We start from the raw sequence: 20,493 nt of genomic DNA, 5'->3' as shown, positions 1-20,493 counted from the left end.
TTTTTGTTTTTTTTAAGCATCTCCAAAGGTTTTGCATAATTGAGTTTTTTTTGTATTTGTTGTTGTTTGCAAACTCCAAATAAAATCCAAAGTCTAAAAATAGGTCATCTCTAAAGATTTTGCATAATTGAGTTGACAATTAGTCAAAGTGGACCCGGCCACGATTTTTTTTCTTCGCGCACGCTCGCGATCGTCTTCCCACGCGACTTTCCTTCGAGCGCGTAAAGTCGCCGCCGGTTCTCGCGTTTTCCTCACAGGTCGCGCCGCCAGTTCTTCGTGCTCCCCTCCGCTCGTTGCAGGTGCCGTCGCGATGCCGACGGATGCGACCTGCCCCAGGTAGCCGACTGCTTCATCATTAATCTGCCTGGAGGGCTGGAGGCTGTCATGGGAGGGACGGAGGGCGTCCTTGAACTCATGGTGTGAGGCGACGGTTTTCTGTCGCGATGGAGTCCCTTGCGAGTTCTGCAGCGGACGTCGGCGATGGTGTTGCTCGCGATCGCGGTATATGACGCGAAGAAAGTCCGGGTCGCGCGGAGGTCCGAGAGACGCGCGCGATCGGCCTTTTGCCAAGCCGTGCGCATATATGCCAAGTTTGCTCTCTCATTTGCCAAGTTGTCCAAAATACAAACTACAAATGCAAAACCATTGAGTATCTCTTTTTGCAATTTTTGACAAATTACAAAAATATAAAGTCCAAATGTAGAACCTTTGGAGATGCTCTTAGATCTAGTTGCCTTGTAACCTCTGTAAATTTTGTATCATCATATTTTGTACATTTTCATAAATGGAAAGACAAAATAATAGGTAGAGGACTCCTCTGCCAACTTATTTTAAAAAAAAACTGCCCACAACACGGACACTGCCACAAGACAGCCGGAAGGTGGAAGCTCGGGCAAATCTCAAATTATCGATTCGATTTCTTCCCTAAATTCAGTTTGTTTTGACCCGTAAACTGTGGTTAAATTTGAAAAGCTAACCTTTTGAAAATCGACTCTCTCTTTCTTTTTTTTTGGGGGGGGGGGGGGGGGGGAGGGGGGGCATCCACGATACATTCATCACAGCTTCACAGGTCGGTCGGTAGCAAACTATAGCGGTGATGATGCCCCGCTAGAATTTTCAGCTCGGCGAAATGTGCAATATTTTTGTGATCTTGTCAGGGTTCATCTGCATCTGCAATAATTCTTGACGGGCACAGCATGCATGCATGCATGTTTGATACGTGGGCGTCTGAAGTCTGAACTTTGCTTGTTCCACTGTACAACTTGGCTTCGGCCTTGTTTAGTTCTCAAAAGTGAAAACTTTTCGGAACTGTAGCATTTTCGTTTGTTTGTGACAAATATTATCTAATCATAGACTAACTAGGATCAAAAGATTCGTCTCGTGATTTCCAGCTAAACTGTGTAATTATTTTTTGTTTTCGTCTATATTTAATGTTTCATGCATGTGTCACAAGATTCGATGTGACGGGGAATCTTGAAAACTTTTTGGTTTTCAGGGTGAACTAAACGAGGCTTGGCTTGGGTATTTGTAGTGGTATAGTAATGGATCGGAGTACTATACGCGTACGACCTGTTGCTGTTAGTGCTGTTACCCACTGCTGTACCGCTGCCACCGGATGGCAACAGGACGACGACGCTTCCTTCGTTTAAAATTATTATTATTAGTGTAATAATATTACCTCAGGCCGAACAGAACCAAGGTCTTGTTTATTTTTCAAAAAAACATTATAAAATATTTTAGATTCTCAGTCATATCGAATCTTATGGAGCATTAAATATATTTTGTCTGTAATTTGTAAAACGAATCTTTTAATTTTAATTAGTTTATAATTAAATAATATTTATCAAATACAAACGAAAATGTTAGCTATTGTGTCTATTTTGTAAAAAAAATTGAAACTAAATAAGGCCCAAAGTACCTCACCTCACCTGCTGTGCCGCTGTGTACTAGCCCTGTTGTCCCTCACCAGCAGCGACGGCTGAATCGGCAGATCCATCTCCATCCATGAACATCCATGCATGGACCGTGGCTGAGCTGAGCGAGTCATCCAGTTGGCTTGTTGTTGGAATTAATGAGCTAGCGAACGAACTGGTCCGGGTGATTCGTGGATGTGTCGAGTCTAGGAGCTAGGCGAACAACGGGTCGATCGGTCGGACGCGATGGCACGCACAATGCAAGTACTACACAGCTAGCTGCGTCGTCAGTGTGTGCGCGCGCGCGCGCTCCGGTTGCGGCGTCCACGTCAGACCACGCTCTTGTCCGAGATGCCAACCGCCTCCATTCGTCCGTTTGTCCGTTTGTTTGTCCACCCCGTAACTTGATCAGCATCAGTCCTGCAGGTACAGTCCTATCACTGTCCTGTGTCTGTGTTTACACGACGACAGGGCAGAGATTACAAGAGATCAAAAGTCATCTCACCAGCCCCTCCCGTTCGTTCGTTCGTTCTCGAACCCATTTCAAAATTATAAGATATTTTTGTTTTTTCTAAGTATATTTTTTGATATTGTATCTAGACGCAATGTATATGTAATCCATAGCATAATATATGTATCTAAAAACGTCACGTCTATAATTTGGAATGAAAATAGTAGGAGACATTGAGCTGAGTAAATATGATAACGAGTACTTCCTCCATTCCAAATTATAAGACTCTTTTTTGATCTCATGATCTAAAATTTCACCACTAAACTTTAGACCACTTTAGAGGCTCAAAACAATAGATGTAAAGTGTTGTCTAAAGGTTAAACTATCGAACAAAATCTTTACACTACACACAGTAGTGTGTGCCACACAAATCTATAGACTTTGAAAATGTATTTCTAAGGCCTTGTTTACTTTACCCCAAAATTTAAAAAACTTTTTAAGACTTTCCGTCACATCAAATTTTGCGACACATGCATGAAACATTAAATACAGATAAAAATAATAACTAATTATGTCTGTAATTTTTAAGATGAATCCTTTGAGCGTAGTTAGTCTATAATTAGATAATAATTATCATATACAAACAAAAGTGCTACAGTTCCTCGGCTTATTCGCTTGTGCTTATTAGGCGAATCTATCAGTCATTCAACAGTATTTTTATCTCACAACAAATCAGCCAACAGTATTTTCTACCATGATTTACCAGCCAAACAAACAAGGCGTTAAGGAACTAAACAAGGCATAAGTCCTTAAGGCCTTGTTTAGGTCACCCAAAAACAAAAAACTTTTCAAGATTTTCCGTCACATCGAATATTGCGGCATATGTATGGAGTATTAAATATAGACAAAAACAAAAACAAATTGCACATTTTGCATGTAAATCCCGAGATAAATCTTTTGAGCCTAGTTAGTCCTAATTGGACAATAAGGCCGTGTTTAGTTCCTGATGGAAAAAATTTCGCAACATTGTAGCACTTTTCGTTTGTTTGTGATAACTATTGTCCAACCATAGACTAACTAGGCTCAAAAGATCCGTCTCGTAAATTTCGACCAACTGTGCAATTAGTTTTTATTTTCATCTATATTTAATATTCCATACATGTGTCTAAAGATTCGATGTGACGGGGAATCTTGAAAAAATTTAGGTTTTGGGGTGGAAGTAAACAAGGCCTAATTGTAAAATAAGGCCTTGTCTAGTTCCTGAAAAAGTTTGCAAAATTTTTCAGATTCTCCATCACATCGAATCTTTAGACGTATGCATGGAGTATTAAATATAGATGAAAATTAAAACTAATTGCACAGTTTGGTCGGAATTGACGAAACGAATCTTTTGAGCCTAGTTAGTCCATAATTAGACAATATTTGTCAAATACAAACGAAAGTGCTACTATTCCTATTTTGTAAAATTTTTTGAAAGTAAACAAGGCCTAAAAACAAAATGCTACAGTACTCCAAACTAAAAAATTTTGGAAACCAAGGCCTTGTTTAGTTCCGAAAAAATTCAGATTTCGGCACTATAACATTTTTGTTTTTATTTGAAAAATATTATTCAATCATGGACTAACTAGACTCAAAAGATTCATCTCGTGATTTACAGGTAAACTGTGTAATTAGTTTTTATTTTCGTCTATATCTAATGCTTCATGCATGTGCTTCAAGATTTGATGTGACGGGAAATCTTAAAAAGTTTTTGGTTTTCAGGGTGAACTAAACAAGGCCCAAATAAGGCCTAAATGTGTAAGGTCTTGTTTAGTTCACCCAAAAAATCAAAAACTTTTCAACATTGTCCGTCACATTGAATCCTGCGACACATGCATGAAGTATTAAATATAGATAAAAACAAAAACTAATTGCACAATTTGCCTCTAAGACCCTGTTTAGATTTGAATTTTTTTGGGCCGAAGAGAAAAAATTTTATGGAATTAGGGTCTGAGAACTAAACGGGGCCAAAAAATTTGGGGTAAAAATTTTGGGCTGCAACTGTGCACGCACTCCCATAAAAGCCCACGAATGACAACTGCAATGCGGCCCAAGTTGTGTCAGAAAAAAATTTGTCAAACTAAACACCTAAAATTTTTCGCGTGTTTTGACCACAAAATTTTTTATCACTTTAGCCAAAAAATTTCAAATCTTAACAGGGCTTAAATCGCGAGATGAATCTTTTAAGTCTAATTATTTCATGATTGGATAATGTTTGTTAAATAAAAACGAAATCGGTACAGTATCAAAATAAAAAAAAACGAAGATTCAATATGACGAGAAATCTTAAAAAAGTTTTAAATTTTTGGTGGTAACTAAACAAGGCCTATGGTGCCACAAAAGATCGGACGTTGGATATCCACGCCCTGTACCCGAGGGCGGACTGGCTTTTTCCCATGGGCTACACGGTCTACGACACGCGGGGCGGGCTACACGGGAAAAGCTCGGATGGAAGCTTCTGGTTCCCACTTCTCTCGTCTCCGCTCGCTTCCTTCTCTCGTCCCCGTCCAAGGTGACAACACGGTGGGGCAGTTGGCCGTTTGCCAGCCGGCGTCGCACTTCCGCGAAAGGGACGCGTGCGTGCGTGCGAGCGTTGACGACGAGCCATGGCGGGCGGAGAAGGACCCAACGAGGCCGTCCGACCGGCAATCACGCCCGCGATCCCGTCCCGCTCGTCACGAGACGGCCCATCCTCCGCCGCCGCCGCGGCATCCTCCGCCGTCGACCCGTCCTGCCGAACCGCGCCGCGACAAGCCGGGGAGAGCAAGCCGGGCCTGCACGGCAAAGTCGCCGACCTTTTCATCGGCTTCGCTCCACTACCGCCTCATCCATCCGCGCGCCTCCGGCCGCTGTCCGCGGACGTCGCCGTCGCGGTGGGTGTGGGTGCGCTTCCGCTGCCGTGGACGCTTCCATTGGCTGGCCAGTGGCCAAACCAGGCTTTGCCCAGTCACTTCTGCTGCTACCACTACCCATTCATCAACCGACCCGATTCCATTTGGAGGCAGGCACAGAAATCAGAAATACGATCCCAGCCACCGCGATAGGGAACTTGCATACTCCTACTACACGACAATGGGCTGAGCTGACAAAAATCCTGAAGAGAAATTCAGAAAATGGGGGAAGTTTCATGATCCTTGCTGGAGTAATTTAAATATTGGCATAATGGCATCCATGCACATGAGTATGAGTAACCAATAATCACAAAAGGGTTTACTTCCTATTACTATATACTAGTATAAAATTAACAAATCAACATCTCTGCTGGATTCAGCTGGCCTCTCTCACTGTATACATAAATTTATAACAACAACTTGGTCTTGCTTTGGTTGCTCATCATTTTCCCATGAGATTCCTTATATGTAGTAGTAATAATAACACAACAAAACAATGGATCAAATGAATCTTGCTAGTAAAAAGGAAGCAAAAAGGGGAGAAAGACGAAGAAGAAGATTAAGTCAACTTGAGAGCATACAGCGGGGAGCCGGGGACGATGGATACACCAACCTATCTACCTCCTCCCACCTCCGGACCGGGCAGTTGGAGCTCCGGTCACGGAGACGGCAACCGGCTCATTGCCTCCCGCAGCGTGGCTCTGAACCTGTCAAGATCCATCCGGATGTTCTGCTTGTCCAGGTACGCCGTCTTGAGCGCGTCCCAGCCCTGCTTGTGCACGGCGTAGGGGTCGGTGAGCACCTGGTGGTTCCTCGGGTACTGGTCCAGCAGCGAGCTCTCCTCCAGCTTCACGTTGTAGTCCATGTAGTTCACCTCCATGTCCGCGGCGGGGTCCTTGAAGGTGACGCTGGTGAGCCACTCCAGCCCGCCGAACGGCACCACCTGGATGAGCACGGCGCCGCGGGGCAGGAACACCATGTTGGTGAGCCCGGCGCCGTGCACGCCCACCATCACGTCCGCCGAGTTCACCAGCGCCGCGAACGTGGCCATGTCCGTGTGCTGGTCGGGCTCCGCCACACGCACCTCGAACCCGGCGTCGGCGGCGGCCCGCGCCATCTCACGCTCGTTCAGGAACCGGCGGGAGCCACGGCGGGAGATGATGAGGAGGCGTGGCTTGCCGTGGCCCGTGGCGCCGCCGCGGGACGCCGCCTCGCGCTCCAGGCCGAACGCGCGGCGCAGCGCGCGCTTGAAGTCCACCACGGAGACGTGGCCCGGCGACCGGCGTGGGTCGACGCCCATGTCCTTGTGGAAGGTGGCGCCGGCCACGATCCGGGGGAAGCAGTGCACCTCCTGGTCGTTGTCCACGTCGATGACGTCGTACTTGGTGAGCTGCCGGAAGAACGGGGTGAACTTGGCCACCCACCACGGCTTCATCCCGCTGAGCAGGAACTGCACGCGGCCACGGAACTGGTGGGTGCTGATGAACAGCGGCACCAGCACGTCGGTGTAGTCGTGGTACAGGTTGCCGGAGAAGCCGCCGTTGGAGAAGAGGAAGCCAGGGACGGAGTGGTTCCTGGTGCACGCCGGCGCCTCCGCCGCCGGGAGCGGCTTGAGGGTGTACTCGCGGACGTGGGCCATGGCCACGGGGTCGTGGTAGCGCGCGTACGGCTTGGTCTTCCACTCCTTGTCTATCCCGCTGACGTAGATGGCGGAGCGGTTCCCGTCCACCCGGATGTCACCTGACGCGTCGCACCGCTCCGACCGCTTGCTCGTCATGTAGCACGTCGGCTTGCCCTTGCCGCCCTTGCTCACCTTGCCCCTGTTGCCGGCGGTGGCCGGGACGGCCGTCGGCGTCGTCTTCGTCACCGCAGGCGCCGTGGTGGTGGCGGGGGTCGCCGATGCCCCGTTTTCTTCTTCTTCCTCTTCCTGCTCGTCCTCCTCCTCTGAGAGACCGCAAGAGAGAGAAAAGAAATTTGTCAGCGCAGACCGTGGGGAGGCCGAATTTCCGAGAGATTAGAAACCCTGGAGCTCGATTTGGTTCCGGGAGCAGAGCAGAGCAGAGCAGAGCAGACAGACCTCCGGGCGTCCTGGCCGGCGACGACTCCTCCGGCTCCATCCTGATGCTGGAGTTCATCTGCTCCTGGAGCTGGTCCTCGGCCTTGCCTGCACGAACCACACCACAGCAGCGTCAGCAAGGGCAGCTCCCCACGCAGTCCCCACCACCATCTCCAGACAGACGAAGGAAAGGGACGAGATGAGAGAGGGGAAGGTGACGAGCGAACGCACGCACGCACGCACACCGCACACGCAGCACGCAACGCACCGAAGGGGGTGGCGCAGTATCTGGCCTTGACGATGCTGAGGACGCAGAGGGACAGCAGCATGGCGCCGATGATGACGCCGTTGCTGACCCGCCGCGGCTCCTGCCGGGTCCTCAGCGACGACTTCATCCCGCCCTCCGCCGTCCTGCTCCTGCCGCTCGCCGCCACCGCCGCCGGCCCAGATCTGAGGGGGGCTGCGCCGCGCCGCGCCCAAAGCAGCCCCCTTTACTCCCGACGAGACGCCGCCCGAGGGAGGGGAAGGGTGGGGAGGAGACAGGAGAGCGGGCGAGGTGGCAGGGGGGTGAGAACGCTAGCCAAGCAAGGAAGGGAGGAGATGCCAAGCTGAAAGGGAGGAAGAGACTGGTCTTAAGCTGCCGTGTCGAGCTGGATCTACGGGGCGATTAGACCATTAAACAATGCGGTAATAGGAGAGTTCGCCATCAGCTTACGGCGAGAAATTGATCCATACTGTTACTGTTCAGGGCATCTATCTAGGCCTTGTTTAGTTCCCAAAAATTTTGCAAAACTTTTCAGATTCCCCGTCACATCGAATCTTTAGACGTATGCATAGAGTATTAAATATAGATGAAAATAAAAACTAATTATACAGTTTGGTCGAAATTTCCGAGACGAATCTTTTGAGCCTAGTTAGTCTATAATTAGACAATATTTGTCAAATACAAACGAAAGTGCTACTATTCATATTTTGCAAAAAAAAAATTGGAAGTAAACGAGGCCCTAGTGCAATAATCTAATCCTGGCACTTGTAAGCGAGGAGGCAGGCGGCCATCGCGAGTTCGCAGTCGGTGGGGGGCTGCAGGCTGCAGTGCAATGCAGGAGCAGAGCACGACGCGGTTGACCGGGCGCGCGGACAGCGAGGCGGCCGGCGATCGGGGCAGGAAGCATCGAGCGGAGGCGAGAGAAGTGGGTGGGGCCCAGTGTGGAGGGCCGTTGATTCGTCACTGGACGGTAGGGACAGGGGACTGACGGCCGATTAGGAGGGAAAAGTAGTACTAGTACGTAATCTGCTTGGCCATGTGCTAATCACAAATCAATCGGCCTCGGACCGCGTCTCGTGTCTGACCACGACCACTGACGCTGACGCTCCCCTATAATCCTCTGACCACGGACGGACGGGTGCCGTGGCGACTGGTGGTGCTGGTGCTGAGGTGAGAGGGTGAGGTGTCTCCATCCTGTGCTGCTTCTTCCTTCATGGTGTGACAGCGCTCCGCTGCTGGCCGCCGGTTCGCCGTGATGCGTTCACGTTGCTGCGACTGTGAGTGCGTAAACAGCTAATACAATTTTGTTATCGTTTAGCTATATATAGAGAGAGGGGGTGAATTATCATTTAAATGTTATATTGTTATATCATTTTCAATTGTGTAAGATTGTTGCCTAAAATTTCTTAAAAATTAAGACACATGAACAGCTAGAAATTAAGATTGTCATATCATCATTTGAATTCTGACAAGCAGACTGATAACGGAAGTATGTGCCTGACCGAGTCCTCAGCCCAACGGGCGGCCACGACGCACGCGGAGCGAAGGCGCAGCAAGCGGCCAAGACGGAGTCATGGCGCAGAGCGCGGTCACGACGTGCATGCGCATGATGTAACGGCACAGACGGCCGAGTCTTCCTTGTATGTAGGATCGGGAGACTGAGAGCTGAGCGCCACCTGATGTATAAGTACCTGAACCAGTGAATCAATACATGTGTGGCTTGTGTCTATTCTTCTTTATGGTATCTATTAGCTCGGCTGATCCCCTGTGAACACCCTCCTCTAATCTTCTTCCTCTTCCGCTGCTCACTCCTCCTCCACCGCTGCTCACCATGGATAATGATGACAATCCACTCTTCGCGTTTGCCTACTCTAACCATGGCTCTCCCTCCTCTGCTTCCAGCGCTTCGTCTGCCTCCTTCACCGCACCAGCAGCTCCACCCCATCAGCCTCCCTCCGCGTCCGCTCTCATGATGGTGAACATCAAGTCCCACGTCCCAGTGGTACTTGACCTTGTCAATCCAAACTACCAAGAGTGGCGCTGCTTCCTCGACTCCGTCATCGGGAAGTTCGGTCTTCTCGGCCACATTCAAGGCGCCCCGACAGCTGCTCAACGCGCTGATCCGGACTGGGCGATGAAGGACCAGTGCCTCGTCAATTGGCTCTTCAACACCATGTCGCGTGACGTCATGCGCATAGTCCGCGTTCCCGGCGCCACGGCCTTCACCATTTGGAGCGCCGTCGTGGAGCAGTTCCGCGACCATCAACTCCACCGCGCCGTGTACCTGGAGGCTGAATACCGGAGTCTGCACCGAGGCGAGCTCAGCATCACCGACTACACCGCCAAGTTGAAGGAGCTCACCGACGCTCTTGGCGACCTCGGCCAACCCGTCTCCGATGCGTCGCAGGTGCTGAACATGCTGCGGGGTCTCAACCACAAGTATCGCCGCGCCACCGGCACCATGACTCCCCATCAGCTTCTATTCGGCACTCCCCCCACCTACGATCACCTGCGTGTATTCGGGTCCCTGTGTTTTCCTAACCAAACGGCGACTGCGGCGAACAAGCTCTGTCCGCGCTCAGTCCCATGTGTGTTTCTCGGATATCCTGCAGATCATAAAGGCTACAGGTGCTACGACGTGGCAACGCGACGCGTGATCACATCACGACACGTCGTCTTCGACGAGCTCCAGTTCCCCTTCCGCCAGGCGAGCCAGCCGCGCGAGCCTTCCACAGTGGTCATCCGCGACATCGACCAGATTGTAGCGCCCCAGACCACTGCTGGTCTTGGCGACGCACGCCTACCCAGGCGGCGCATCATCTCCGACGGCACGAACAGCTCCGACACGACGACCGCGCCGCCGTCCTCGATCCAGACGGTGCCCCGGTTTGATGACACACCGTCGTCCTCGGAGGAGCGAACGTCGACCGCACCGTCCCCAGCTACATCACCCACACCATCGGCGCCTCGGTTCGACGCCACACCACCACCTTCCTCGACCTCGTCCTCCTCGAGCGGCACTGCTTCGTCAACACCACCTCCAGTTGCTGCAGTACGACGACACCCGATGGTGACCCGCGCCAGGGACGGCATCCACAAGCCGAACCCACGGTACGCCATGACGGCAGCTGCACCAACAGTCTCGCCGATCCCCACGTCGGCGCGGGCTGCTCTACGCGATCCAAACTGGAAGGCGGCCATGCAGCAAGAATTCGACGCTTTGCAGGCCAATCACACTTGGCGGCTCGTTCCACGCCCGGACCGTGCAAACATCGTCACCGGCAAGTGGGTGTTCAAGCACAAATACAACCCTGACGGCAGCCTTGACCGCTACAAGGCACGATGGGTGGTGTGCGGCTTCACGCAGCGCGCCGGAATTGATTTCGGCGAAACCTTCACTCCAGTGGTGAAACCGGCGACCATCCGAACCGTGCTAACACTTATCGCAGGTCGCCGGTGGCCGGTCCGACAGCTTGATGTCTCCAACGCCTTCCTCCACGGTCATCTCGACGAACGGGTCCTCTGCTAGCAGCCGATTGGCTTTGTTGATCCAACACAGCCCGACGCCGTTTGCCTCCTGTCCAGGTCCCTGTATGGCCTGCGGCAGGCGCCGCGAGCCTGGTTCACAAGGATCGCGGGGTTCCTGCACACCATCGGTTTCGTCGCAACTCGATCAGACTCTTCATTGTTCGTACTCCGTCGCGGCTCATCGACAGCGTACCTGCTCCTGTACGTCGATGACATGGTGTTGAGCGCGTCCTCCGACGCGCTTCTTCAGGACATCATCGCCCAGCTCCAAGCCGAGTTCGCCGTCAAGGACATGGGACCGCGGCACTTCTTCCTCGGCGTTGATGTGCGACGTCGCGGCTCCGACTTCTTCCTGTCGCAGACCAAGTACGCCGAGGAGCTACTCGACCGCGCGGGCATGATGAACTGCAAGCCAGCGGCAACTCCGATCGACACGAACGCCAAGCTGTCCTCCACCGCCGGAGCTGCAGTTCGTGATCCGAGTGAGTACCGCAGCATCGCCGGGGCACTGCAGTATCTCACCATCACGCGGCCTGACATCGCCTATGTCGTTCAACAAGCGTGCCTGCACATGCATGATCCGCGCGACAGCCACCTCGCCATCGTCAAGCGGATCCTGCGATACGTTCGGGGAACCACGGCCTATGGCCTTCATCTTCGTGGAACGACGTCGACACCAACCATCATCGCCTACTCGGATGCCGACTGGGCCGGCTGTCCGGACACACGAAGATCCACGTCGGGATACTGCATCTATCTCGGCAACGCCCTCATCTCGTGGTCGTCGAAGCGACAGGCCACGGTGTCCCGCTCGAGCGCGGAGGCCGAATACAGGGCTGTCGCGAACGCGGTGGCCGAGTGTATTTGGCTACGACAACTCCTCGGCGAACTCCATATCGACGTTCCCAGCGCCGCGAACGCGTACTGCGACAACATCTCCGCCGTCTACATGAGCAAGAATCCGGTGCATCATCGGCGAACCAAGCACATCGAGCTCGACATACACTTCGTGCGGGAACGCGTTGCGTTCGGGGATCTCCGCGTCGTGCACGTTCCAACCGATCAGCAGTTCGCCGACGTAATGACGAAGGGCCTGCCAACTACGACGTTCAACACCTTCCGGTCCAGTCTCACCGTCGGGCCACCCGACGCTGTCACTGCGGGGGGGTGATAACGGAAGTATGTGCCTGACCGAGTCCTCAGCCCAACGGGCGGCCACGACGCTCGCGGAGCGAAGGCGCAGCGCGCGGCCAAGACGGAGTCATGGCGCAGAGCGCGGTCACGACGTGCATGCGCATGATGTAACGGCACAGACGGCCGAGTCTTCCTTGTATGTAGGATCGGGAGACTGAGAGCTGAGCGCCAACTGATGTATAAGTACCTGAACCAGTGAATCAATACATGTGTGGCTTGTGTCTATTCTTCTTTACAGACCACGGCATCAACAATTCAACAATGCTGATCGGTCGCACCGTACCTGCAGCTGTCCTCGTACTACACTACACATCAAAAAAAAAAACTTTGCTTCCAATCCAAGGCCGTGTTTAGTGTTTAGTTCGTGGACGAAAAGATTTCGCGACACTGTAGCACTTTTGTTTGTTTGTGGTAATTTTTGTCCAATTATAGCCTAACTAGGCTCAAAAGATTCGTCTCGTAAATTTTGACCAAATGTGCAATTAGTTTTTATTTTCATCTATATTTAATACTTTATGCATGTGCCTAAAAATTTGATGTAACGGAGAATCTTAAAATTTTTTGGGATTTTGGGTGGAAGTAAACAAGACCCAAACTAAACATGAATCCCTCCGGTACACACAGTGCATCGGATCCCCGATCAGCTGATGGCCGACCACCGCACGACATTCGGGTACACGTGTATATAATGTAACGACCTTTGATCCGTACGTGATTGCGCTGCACTTGCTGCCACGATCGGCGTCCGACCCAGCAGCGGCAGTCAGGCACTCGGGCTCACTCGAGCCCCGGCGGATGGGCCTGGCCCCGCGCCGCGGTCCACGGCACGGGCTCGGGCTCCTCGTCGTCGTCGGTTGCCGCTGCTCTCCGTCTCGCGCTCCACCGTCGTGCCGAGCACTCCGGCGCACGTTGCCCGTCGGGGCACATGTGACGGCTCGTGTGTGTTGGGATCGGACGTGACGTGAGGGTCTGAAGGATCCAAGCTGGAAGCATGGCATGCATGTCACGGTCGCCGATCGCCGAATATACTACTACTAGTATATAATATAATAGATTTTATTACTGTATGGGCGTTGCTTATTGTGCTTGTGCTCACTCTGTCTAAAAACGACAAAAAATAAATACAATTCTAAAATATGAACCAATTTAAAATCTGATGACATCTTTTAAAAAGTAAGCATTATAATACGAAATGAGTGCTATTAAATCAATGTAAATTATTTTTTTTTACAATCAACTTATTCGAGATGAATATTTTTCTAGAACTTATTCAAATTTAAAATATTCATCTTGGCGTGAATATACGATTTCAATCTTTTGATATGTTATATGCCATCGGGATTTTAAAATATAAGCTGTTTGTAGTTTCGTTGGGTCAAAGTTTACGGACAAACATTCTGATACTCCATTTTGTTTCCAGAATCGTGAGTTGGACTAGTTTTGTTGTAGGTTAACTCCGCTAACATTGTCTAAGCTTAATTAGTTATAGCCAAACATCTTAGCGCGCAGATGCAGCGCGACAACAAATAAATACGCCTCGAAGACATATTCTATGGTGTAGTATAGTAGTGGTTAACATAAGCACATCTTAAATATCATCTTTTAAGAACAATGGAACTAAAACCTTATATGTATGTTTTCGATATTGATGCATTTATCTTGTTTACTTGTAAAATATTTTGCAAAATGTGAATAGTACCAATTTCGTTTGTATTTGATAAATATTGTCCAGGTCTAACTAGGCTTAAAAGATTCGTCTCGTCAATTACAACCAAACTATATAATTAGTTTTTATTTTCGTCTATATTTAATATTTTATGTATTGTTATATACGTTTAAAGATGCGATGTGACGAAAAATCTAAAAAAATTTGTAAAATGTTTTGAAACTAAACAAGGCCATAAACTTGCATCGATCAAACATTGGTGAATTGACATGTACTCGTATGTTCCTAACCGACAGCTACGTGTAGACTACGTAAGAAGGCCGACATGCTGACTCCCTTGCTCGTTTACACGGAGCCGTGTCGTTTATTTTGAAGCCATGTTGCTGCATCTTGTTTTTTTTTTCTTTCTTTCTTTATTTCTTGCGAGCAATATCTACTGCCCTTTCTACCCACCAAAGGGTGGTACTGCTACCATCTGGCTGCTGCTGGTACTCGATACCCGGGTTGTTGCCGGCTAGACAAATGCGTCTGTCCGTATGCGCGTTCGAAACTATGTATATTGTACGTACGTACGCCGCCACGTTTGGCACGCACAACGCTGCACACAGGAAAGGAAAAGAGGAAAACACACAAACACACACGCTAACGAGAATTCCGGTGTGACGTCGGTGTCGCGCCCTGCCAGCCTCCCGGTCATGGTCACGAAATACTCAATTATGATCTAAATTAATTATTCTTTCATCTAAAAAAAACCTACCTGTCCCGTGCGTGCCCATCCGCTTCTGCCAGCGTGCGACCAGTGTGATGGTGTGTCTTCCTTTGTCAACTGAAAAATCATGGATAGAATACTGTGTATCGAAAATTTAAGTGGCATTTTTTTTAGGATTCTGAGAGTCTAAATCCTAGAGGGCTTCATGTATGCATGATTTTTCTTTTGACAATTTGAGAGCACGTTTTTTTGAATCCCACAGTATTAATTGATAATCCTTTAAAAAAACAATGTTAATTGATAATACGACATATTAGCATTACATGTTATAGTTGATTCTTGTCACGTCACGTACTTTCCTGTGATGTATTTTACATTAGTTATCTTTGTTTCTAAAACTGCATTGGTCCAATAAATAAAGACACATTTTAGGCTTTTGTCCTAGAACCCCCAAAATAAAGAGTCATCAATCATATGCCGGCTACATCACCACCTGCCGCTCACCTAAGACAAATGGTGGGTCCTAGCTTATGAGTCTTATTTTTCAATGACGAGTACCTTATTCGTGTTCACATATTATAGGTGACATAGTAAACATAGCAACATGGAAATTTTTGTTGTAGAATGGTTCCTCATCCTCGTTTTTGCAACGAGAAAAATTCTTTGTTCCCACTCATGTGAAACCTCGTGAGGAAGTTTTTCTTTACATTTTCATTCTAGGGTTGGGATCCCCATCCTGAAGACATGAAGAGCATGTCTTTAGTTTAGATTTCTATGAAAAGATTATATGACCTTGTCCCCATCCCTTAGTAGAGAAATTCATGAATATTAACGTCTCTATATAGCAGACATCTCCATTTTTACATGGCAGTCTTAATAACCATCAAATTAGATGCAAATAATATGTCTTTCTCTCTTTGAAACAAGGTGCGCATCAGGACCTATATATGATTTAATCATTTTTATCTTTACATATTACCATATCTCTAGCTCAATATTTTCCAAAAAAAAAACCTACTGAACTCAATCACCTGCTGTCATTACTCGACAATGTTAATGCCTACCGCGCAGATTTATCCAATTGGATCATTGATCGGGCCCCTTTGTGTGCATCACTCACTAGCAAACTTTTTTTGTCGAATGTGCACAACAATGCAAATTCGCGCATCTTCTCTGGAGATCTTTCTACAGGTCGAGTTTTTTTTTTTTTCCAGGGGAAATAGTGGTACTGGTACAGCTATGAGCATCCACGCGGATTCCGCGTCATAAAATGAGGCCCAAAAATGGAAATATTTCATTTAGTTTTTTTTAGAATCAAATATTTCATTTTTACCAAGTAAAGGAAAGAGTCACCAATTGCTGGGCCGGCCCAAATTCGGGCCCAACACCCGAATCAAGAAAGAAACGCCTCCACCCAGGCCCGACAGCACGCATTCCGACCGGGGGAGACGCGACCGAGGCGGCGAAACGCCGTCATGGCTCCTCCCGCCAATTCCACCAGCGCAGCTGCGCACCCACTCATTTCAAATTCCCAATTATTTTATCCCTCCCCGTCCGCGCTTCTCTCTCTCGCGTGCCGCCCTGTCAGTGGAAACCCATCTCCGGCCCCGCCGCACCCCCCCTTCTCGCCTCCCCCACGAATCCCCCGCCCCGCGCGCGGCGGCCGCAAGGGATCCGAATCGACCGCGGGGCAACAAGGGGGCGCGGCGAGAGAGATCTCTCTCTTACTTTCTCCCTCCGCACTCACTCGCTCTGCTCCCGGCGATGCTGAGGACCAAGACCCCGCGGTCGCGCGGCGGCAAGGCGCGACGCGCACCCGGGGGCGCCTCGGCGGTCAAGCCCGCCAAGGCCGAAGGGAGGTCGCCGTCCGGGGAGCTCTCGCTGCAGCTGGAGCACGTCTCCCTCATCTCCTTCCTCTCCGACCGCCGCCCCGCCGCCTCCGCCGCTGGCCTCACGCCCTTCGAGGCGCTCCTAGAGGAGGAGGATGGGGATGGAGAGGGGCTGGGTTGCTACCGCGCCGATCTAACCCCGGCGCCGCCGCTTCCCCAGCCGCAGTCTATGCCCCCGCCGCCACCGCCGACGGCGGCACAGGTCCCGCAGGCATCGCCGATGGACGCGGACGAGACCATGGAGGAGAAGGATTGCTGCATCCTCAGTCAGGATTTTTTCTGGTACGTTCTGGACTGAGGCTCTGTGTTGGTTTGCCGAGTGACACTGTGTGTGTGGTCTCAGATTAACCCTGTTCCTCTTCCCTCTGTTTGCAGCACCCCAGACTACATCACGCCGGAGATGCCGCAGGTGGCTAACGAGTTCGACGATGACAAGGTGGGGAAGATGAGATTTTTCTCTAGTTTGAGTGTGGGCATGCCGTTGCAGTCATAGTGTGCTGTGTTGAGCAGCTCCTGTTCCCCTAACCGTTTGTCTGGTTTTGTGCAGGAGAACATCCCTTGCCCCAAATCTCCGGAGAAGTCAGCCAACCCTCGGAGCAAGCGGTACAGAACCGGTGAGTGAGAGTTCCACCCCCCAAACTAATTACCGATTGATTGGAATGTGAAATCATTTCTGCCACAATATCCAATGATCCAACTGTAATCCGTGACTGCTGTAAACTCAATCTACTGAGTGATCTACTGTGTTTCTCCGTTTCCTTGCTCCCTTTTAAGTGGGTGAGTGGTTGAATGCTGCTAATATTTGCAGATTGTTCCCCTAAAGGTCTGGAATCCACGGACTTTTCTTTCGACCATCAGATTACTCCGGTTCCGTTTGACAGTCTCACTCGAGATGATTCGGAAGAAGAGCAGCCGATGCAGCCTGCGCTGGAAAAGAGGGGTGGTTATGTCTCCCAGTCAGCAGTGGCTCTGCGCTGCCGGGTGATGCCTCCACCATGCGTCAAGAATCCATACCTCAATACTGATCCATGCATAGATGATGCAGTTTACGGTGGGAGGCAATGCAACTCAGCAGGTATCGTTATTGCATTTTGTGCTATCAGTAATTCAAAAAGTATGTACATTTCCCTGTTATGCATCTGTGTGAGTCACTTGTACATATAATATTTGACTATAACATGCCTTTTCAGCCTCAGCGTAATAAAAATTATCAATATCTGTGTCTTTGTAATGAATGCTCAGACAGAGCTAATTAGTTTCTTCTGTAATGTAAAAAGGTTTTTCTCCTTCAATTGGTGGTAATGGTCTTTCACGCTACCGAACTGATTTCCATGAAATAGAGGTATGCTCTGAATATATATTACCATGTTGCAGTAATCCAAAGTGATCTATGTTTTTATTCACTGATATAATGGCATGCTCAATTCCCAGAAAATTGGCTATGGCAACTTCAGTGTCGTGTTCAAAGTTCTGAACAGGATAGATGGGTGCTTGTATGCTGTTAAACGGAGTATCAAGCAATTGCATAATGATATGGAAAGGTAGTCTCATAGTAGCATTGTGTTTTACCAGAAACAGGGTTGTTCATCAACTGATGTTGCATGTTGTATCTTCCGTTGCAGGAGGCAAGCAGTGAAAGAAGTCCAAGCTATGGCAGCCTTAGGTCACACACGAAACTTTTGGTTCTTCATTTTTAGCCGCATTTGCTAGGACGGTTATAACATCTGTATCATGTCTTTCCAGGTTCTCATGAGAACATAGTTCGATATTTCACCTCTTGGTTTGAGAATGAGCAACTTTATATTCAGATGGAACTCTGTGATCACTGTCTATCTATGAATCGGAACCAGCCAGTGAAGCATGGGGAAGCCATGGAACTGTTGTACCAGGTTTGTAGTTTTGTTGTTTACCAATTTTATCCCTTCTTCCACACTGAGCCTGGTCTTGTAGGATAAGAGGCCTAAGCCTTACCACTTTTGTTTCTTACCCAATAACTTTCTAGAACATGGCTCATTGAGGATGTTTCACATCTTAGCTCCTATGCTCAATAACTCATTTTAGTCTGCTAATTTGGTTCAGAAGGAATATCTTCTGGGAACTAATCATGCGGGTTACAAAACTGTTGCAGCAAAATTTCAATTGGAGAAAAAAGTAAAAAACACATCGATTTGCCCTAGGTTGAATTAAAGAGATATTTGATTGATAGATTTGGTAGTTTGATGTTATAGTTAGATCTACCACTCCAGCTTGTTGACCAAATACAAACTCCAGTCTGTAAAAGATGCCAAGAAATATATGCTGCTATTTTTGTAGTGTGTAATATATATAATCTACAAAGTCCATATGTTCTACTTGTGCAAGCTTTTGAATTGGACTATTGAAGCAATCCATCTCAAAGTTGTCTTTATCAAGTGAGGAAATATGTCATCCTATTTGTTGGACATACATTAGTGATGTTTCTTTTTTTAGCCCCTGTGAAGTTCATTTAGCATCATTCCTTTTCGATTATATCTGGTTCTTTCTTACAAAAAATTACATCTGGTTCACTTCACCAGAAAGAATTTTCATCTTACTTTTCATGTGTATATCCTATCTCGGGAACAATACTAACATTAAACTTTGTGAATCTGAAGATCTGCAAAGGCTTGGATTTCATGCATGAACGCGGCATAGCACACCTTGATGTGAAGCCTGATAACATATATGTCAGAAATGGTATTTACAAGCTCGGGGATTTTGGCTGTGCTACACTTATTAACCGAAGTTTGGCAATTGAAGATGGAGATTCACGATATATGCCTCCAGAAATGCTGAATGATAAGTATGAGCATCTTGACAAGGTTGATATCTTTTCTCTTGGGGCAGCCCTCTATGAGCTTATAAGAGGCACCCCGCTTCCTGAGTCTGGGCCTCACTTTACAAGCATCAGAGAGGGTAAGATCGCATTACTACCAGGGTGCCCAATGCAGTTTCAAAGTTTAATTAAGGTATAACATCTGGCTTCTTCTACCCAGCTGCTAACTTTGTTTGGCCTTTATTTCATAATATGCAGGATGAAGATAAAATGCTACTATTTATGCATAACTTTCTTAATTTTTAAATCTAGGAACAAAAAATTTATCCTAGCTAATGAAGTATTACCTACGTCATACCTATCTTCTAATTCTAAACCTAATCCCATGGATCATTAGTGTATAAACACAATATGAGGTTGGAAGTGGTACTTCTGATTCTTTTGTTGAAATTCTATTGTGATCGAACATATGACACATACACTGGCAACTCTCAACTCTAGGGGAATACATGCAGGATCTTGTTTTTGTGGTTCACTTTTGAGCAAGTTTTTAGTAGTTCTATGTTAAAGTGGCAGAGCCATGGGCTAGTTGATAGTAAATTTGCTTTTGTACATACCTATTTTGTTCTTAAAGTCGGAGCTATTGTCTCTGATTCAGTTGCTTGCTTATTTACAACTTTGGAGGATTCTGTATGTTCCTACCATGTGACCTTAGCAAACTCTGGTATCCTGGATTCATACCATTTTGCAGAAACATTTCTTTGTAGCATGTAGCATGTGAAAAATAGCCTAAAACATTCTGTCACCATCCATTTTCAGTCTATGATGGATCCTAATCCCGTGAGGCGGCCTTCAGCAAAGGAGATCCTGAGACACCCCTCCTTTGAGAAGCTCCACAAGGCCCCAGCGAAGAAGTAGAAACGCCGCTCTGCGCCATCAGATCAGAGCAGCCGGCAAGGGAATTGCGCAGCTGTCACATTCACCATCAGCTGCTCCCAATTTTGTATATCTATCTATATGTGTGTGCTGTGTGCCCTGATCTGATTGTAAAAGATTTTTTAAAAAAAATGAAGCACGGATCTGATTTTAACGCCAAGA

At 48.4% G+C, this 20,493-nt stretch overlaps 2 protein-coding genes across 2 annotated transcripts; one reads left to right on the top strand and one right to left on the bottom strand.

The window, feature by feature from the left end:
• Nucleotides 5,599-8,000, bottom strand: LOC8069940 (protein O-linked-mannose beta-1,4-N-acetylglucosaminyltransferase 2). The gene is made up of 3 exons (XM_002451449.2): nt 7,619-8,000; nt 7,372-7,458; nt 5,599-7,238 (listed from the first exon to the last, which is right to left on the bottom strand). The coding sequence occupies exons 1-3, from the start codon at nt 7,743-7,745 to the stop codon at nt 5,953-5,955; spliced, it is 1,500 nt and encodes a 499-aa protein (XP_002451494.1). The 5' UTR covers nt 7,746-8,000; the 3' UTR covers nt 5,599-5,952.
• LOC8069939 (wee1-like protein kinase) lies at nt 16,283-20,491 on the top strand. The gene is made up of 10 exons (XM_021459259.1): nt 16,283-16,883; nt 16,977-17,037; nt 17,149-17,215; nt 17,410-17,676; nt 17,879-17,943; nt 18,033-18,142; nt 18,224-18,264; nt 18,345-18,490; nt 19,235-19,588; nt 20,215-20,491. The coding sequence occupies exons 1-10, from the start codon at nt 16,477-16,479 to the stop codon at nt 20,311-20,313; spliced, it is 1,617 nt and encodes a 538-aa protein (XP_021314934.1). The 5' UTR covers nt 16,283-16,476; the 3' UTR covers nt 20,314-20,491.

The sequence above is a fragment of the Sorghum bicolor genome, chromosome 4 (genome assembly GCF_000003195.3).
Source record: "Sorghum bicolor cultivar BTx623 chromosome 4, Sorghum_bicolor_NCBIv3, whole genome shotgun sequence".
Lineage (NCBI taxonomy): Eukaryota > Viridiplantae > Streptophyta > Magnoliopsida > Poales > Poaceae > Sorghum > Sorghum bicolor.
This window is presented reverse-complemented; position numbering and strand designations above follow the sequence as displayed.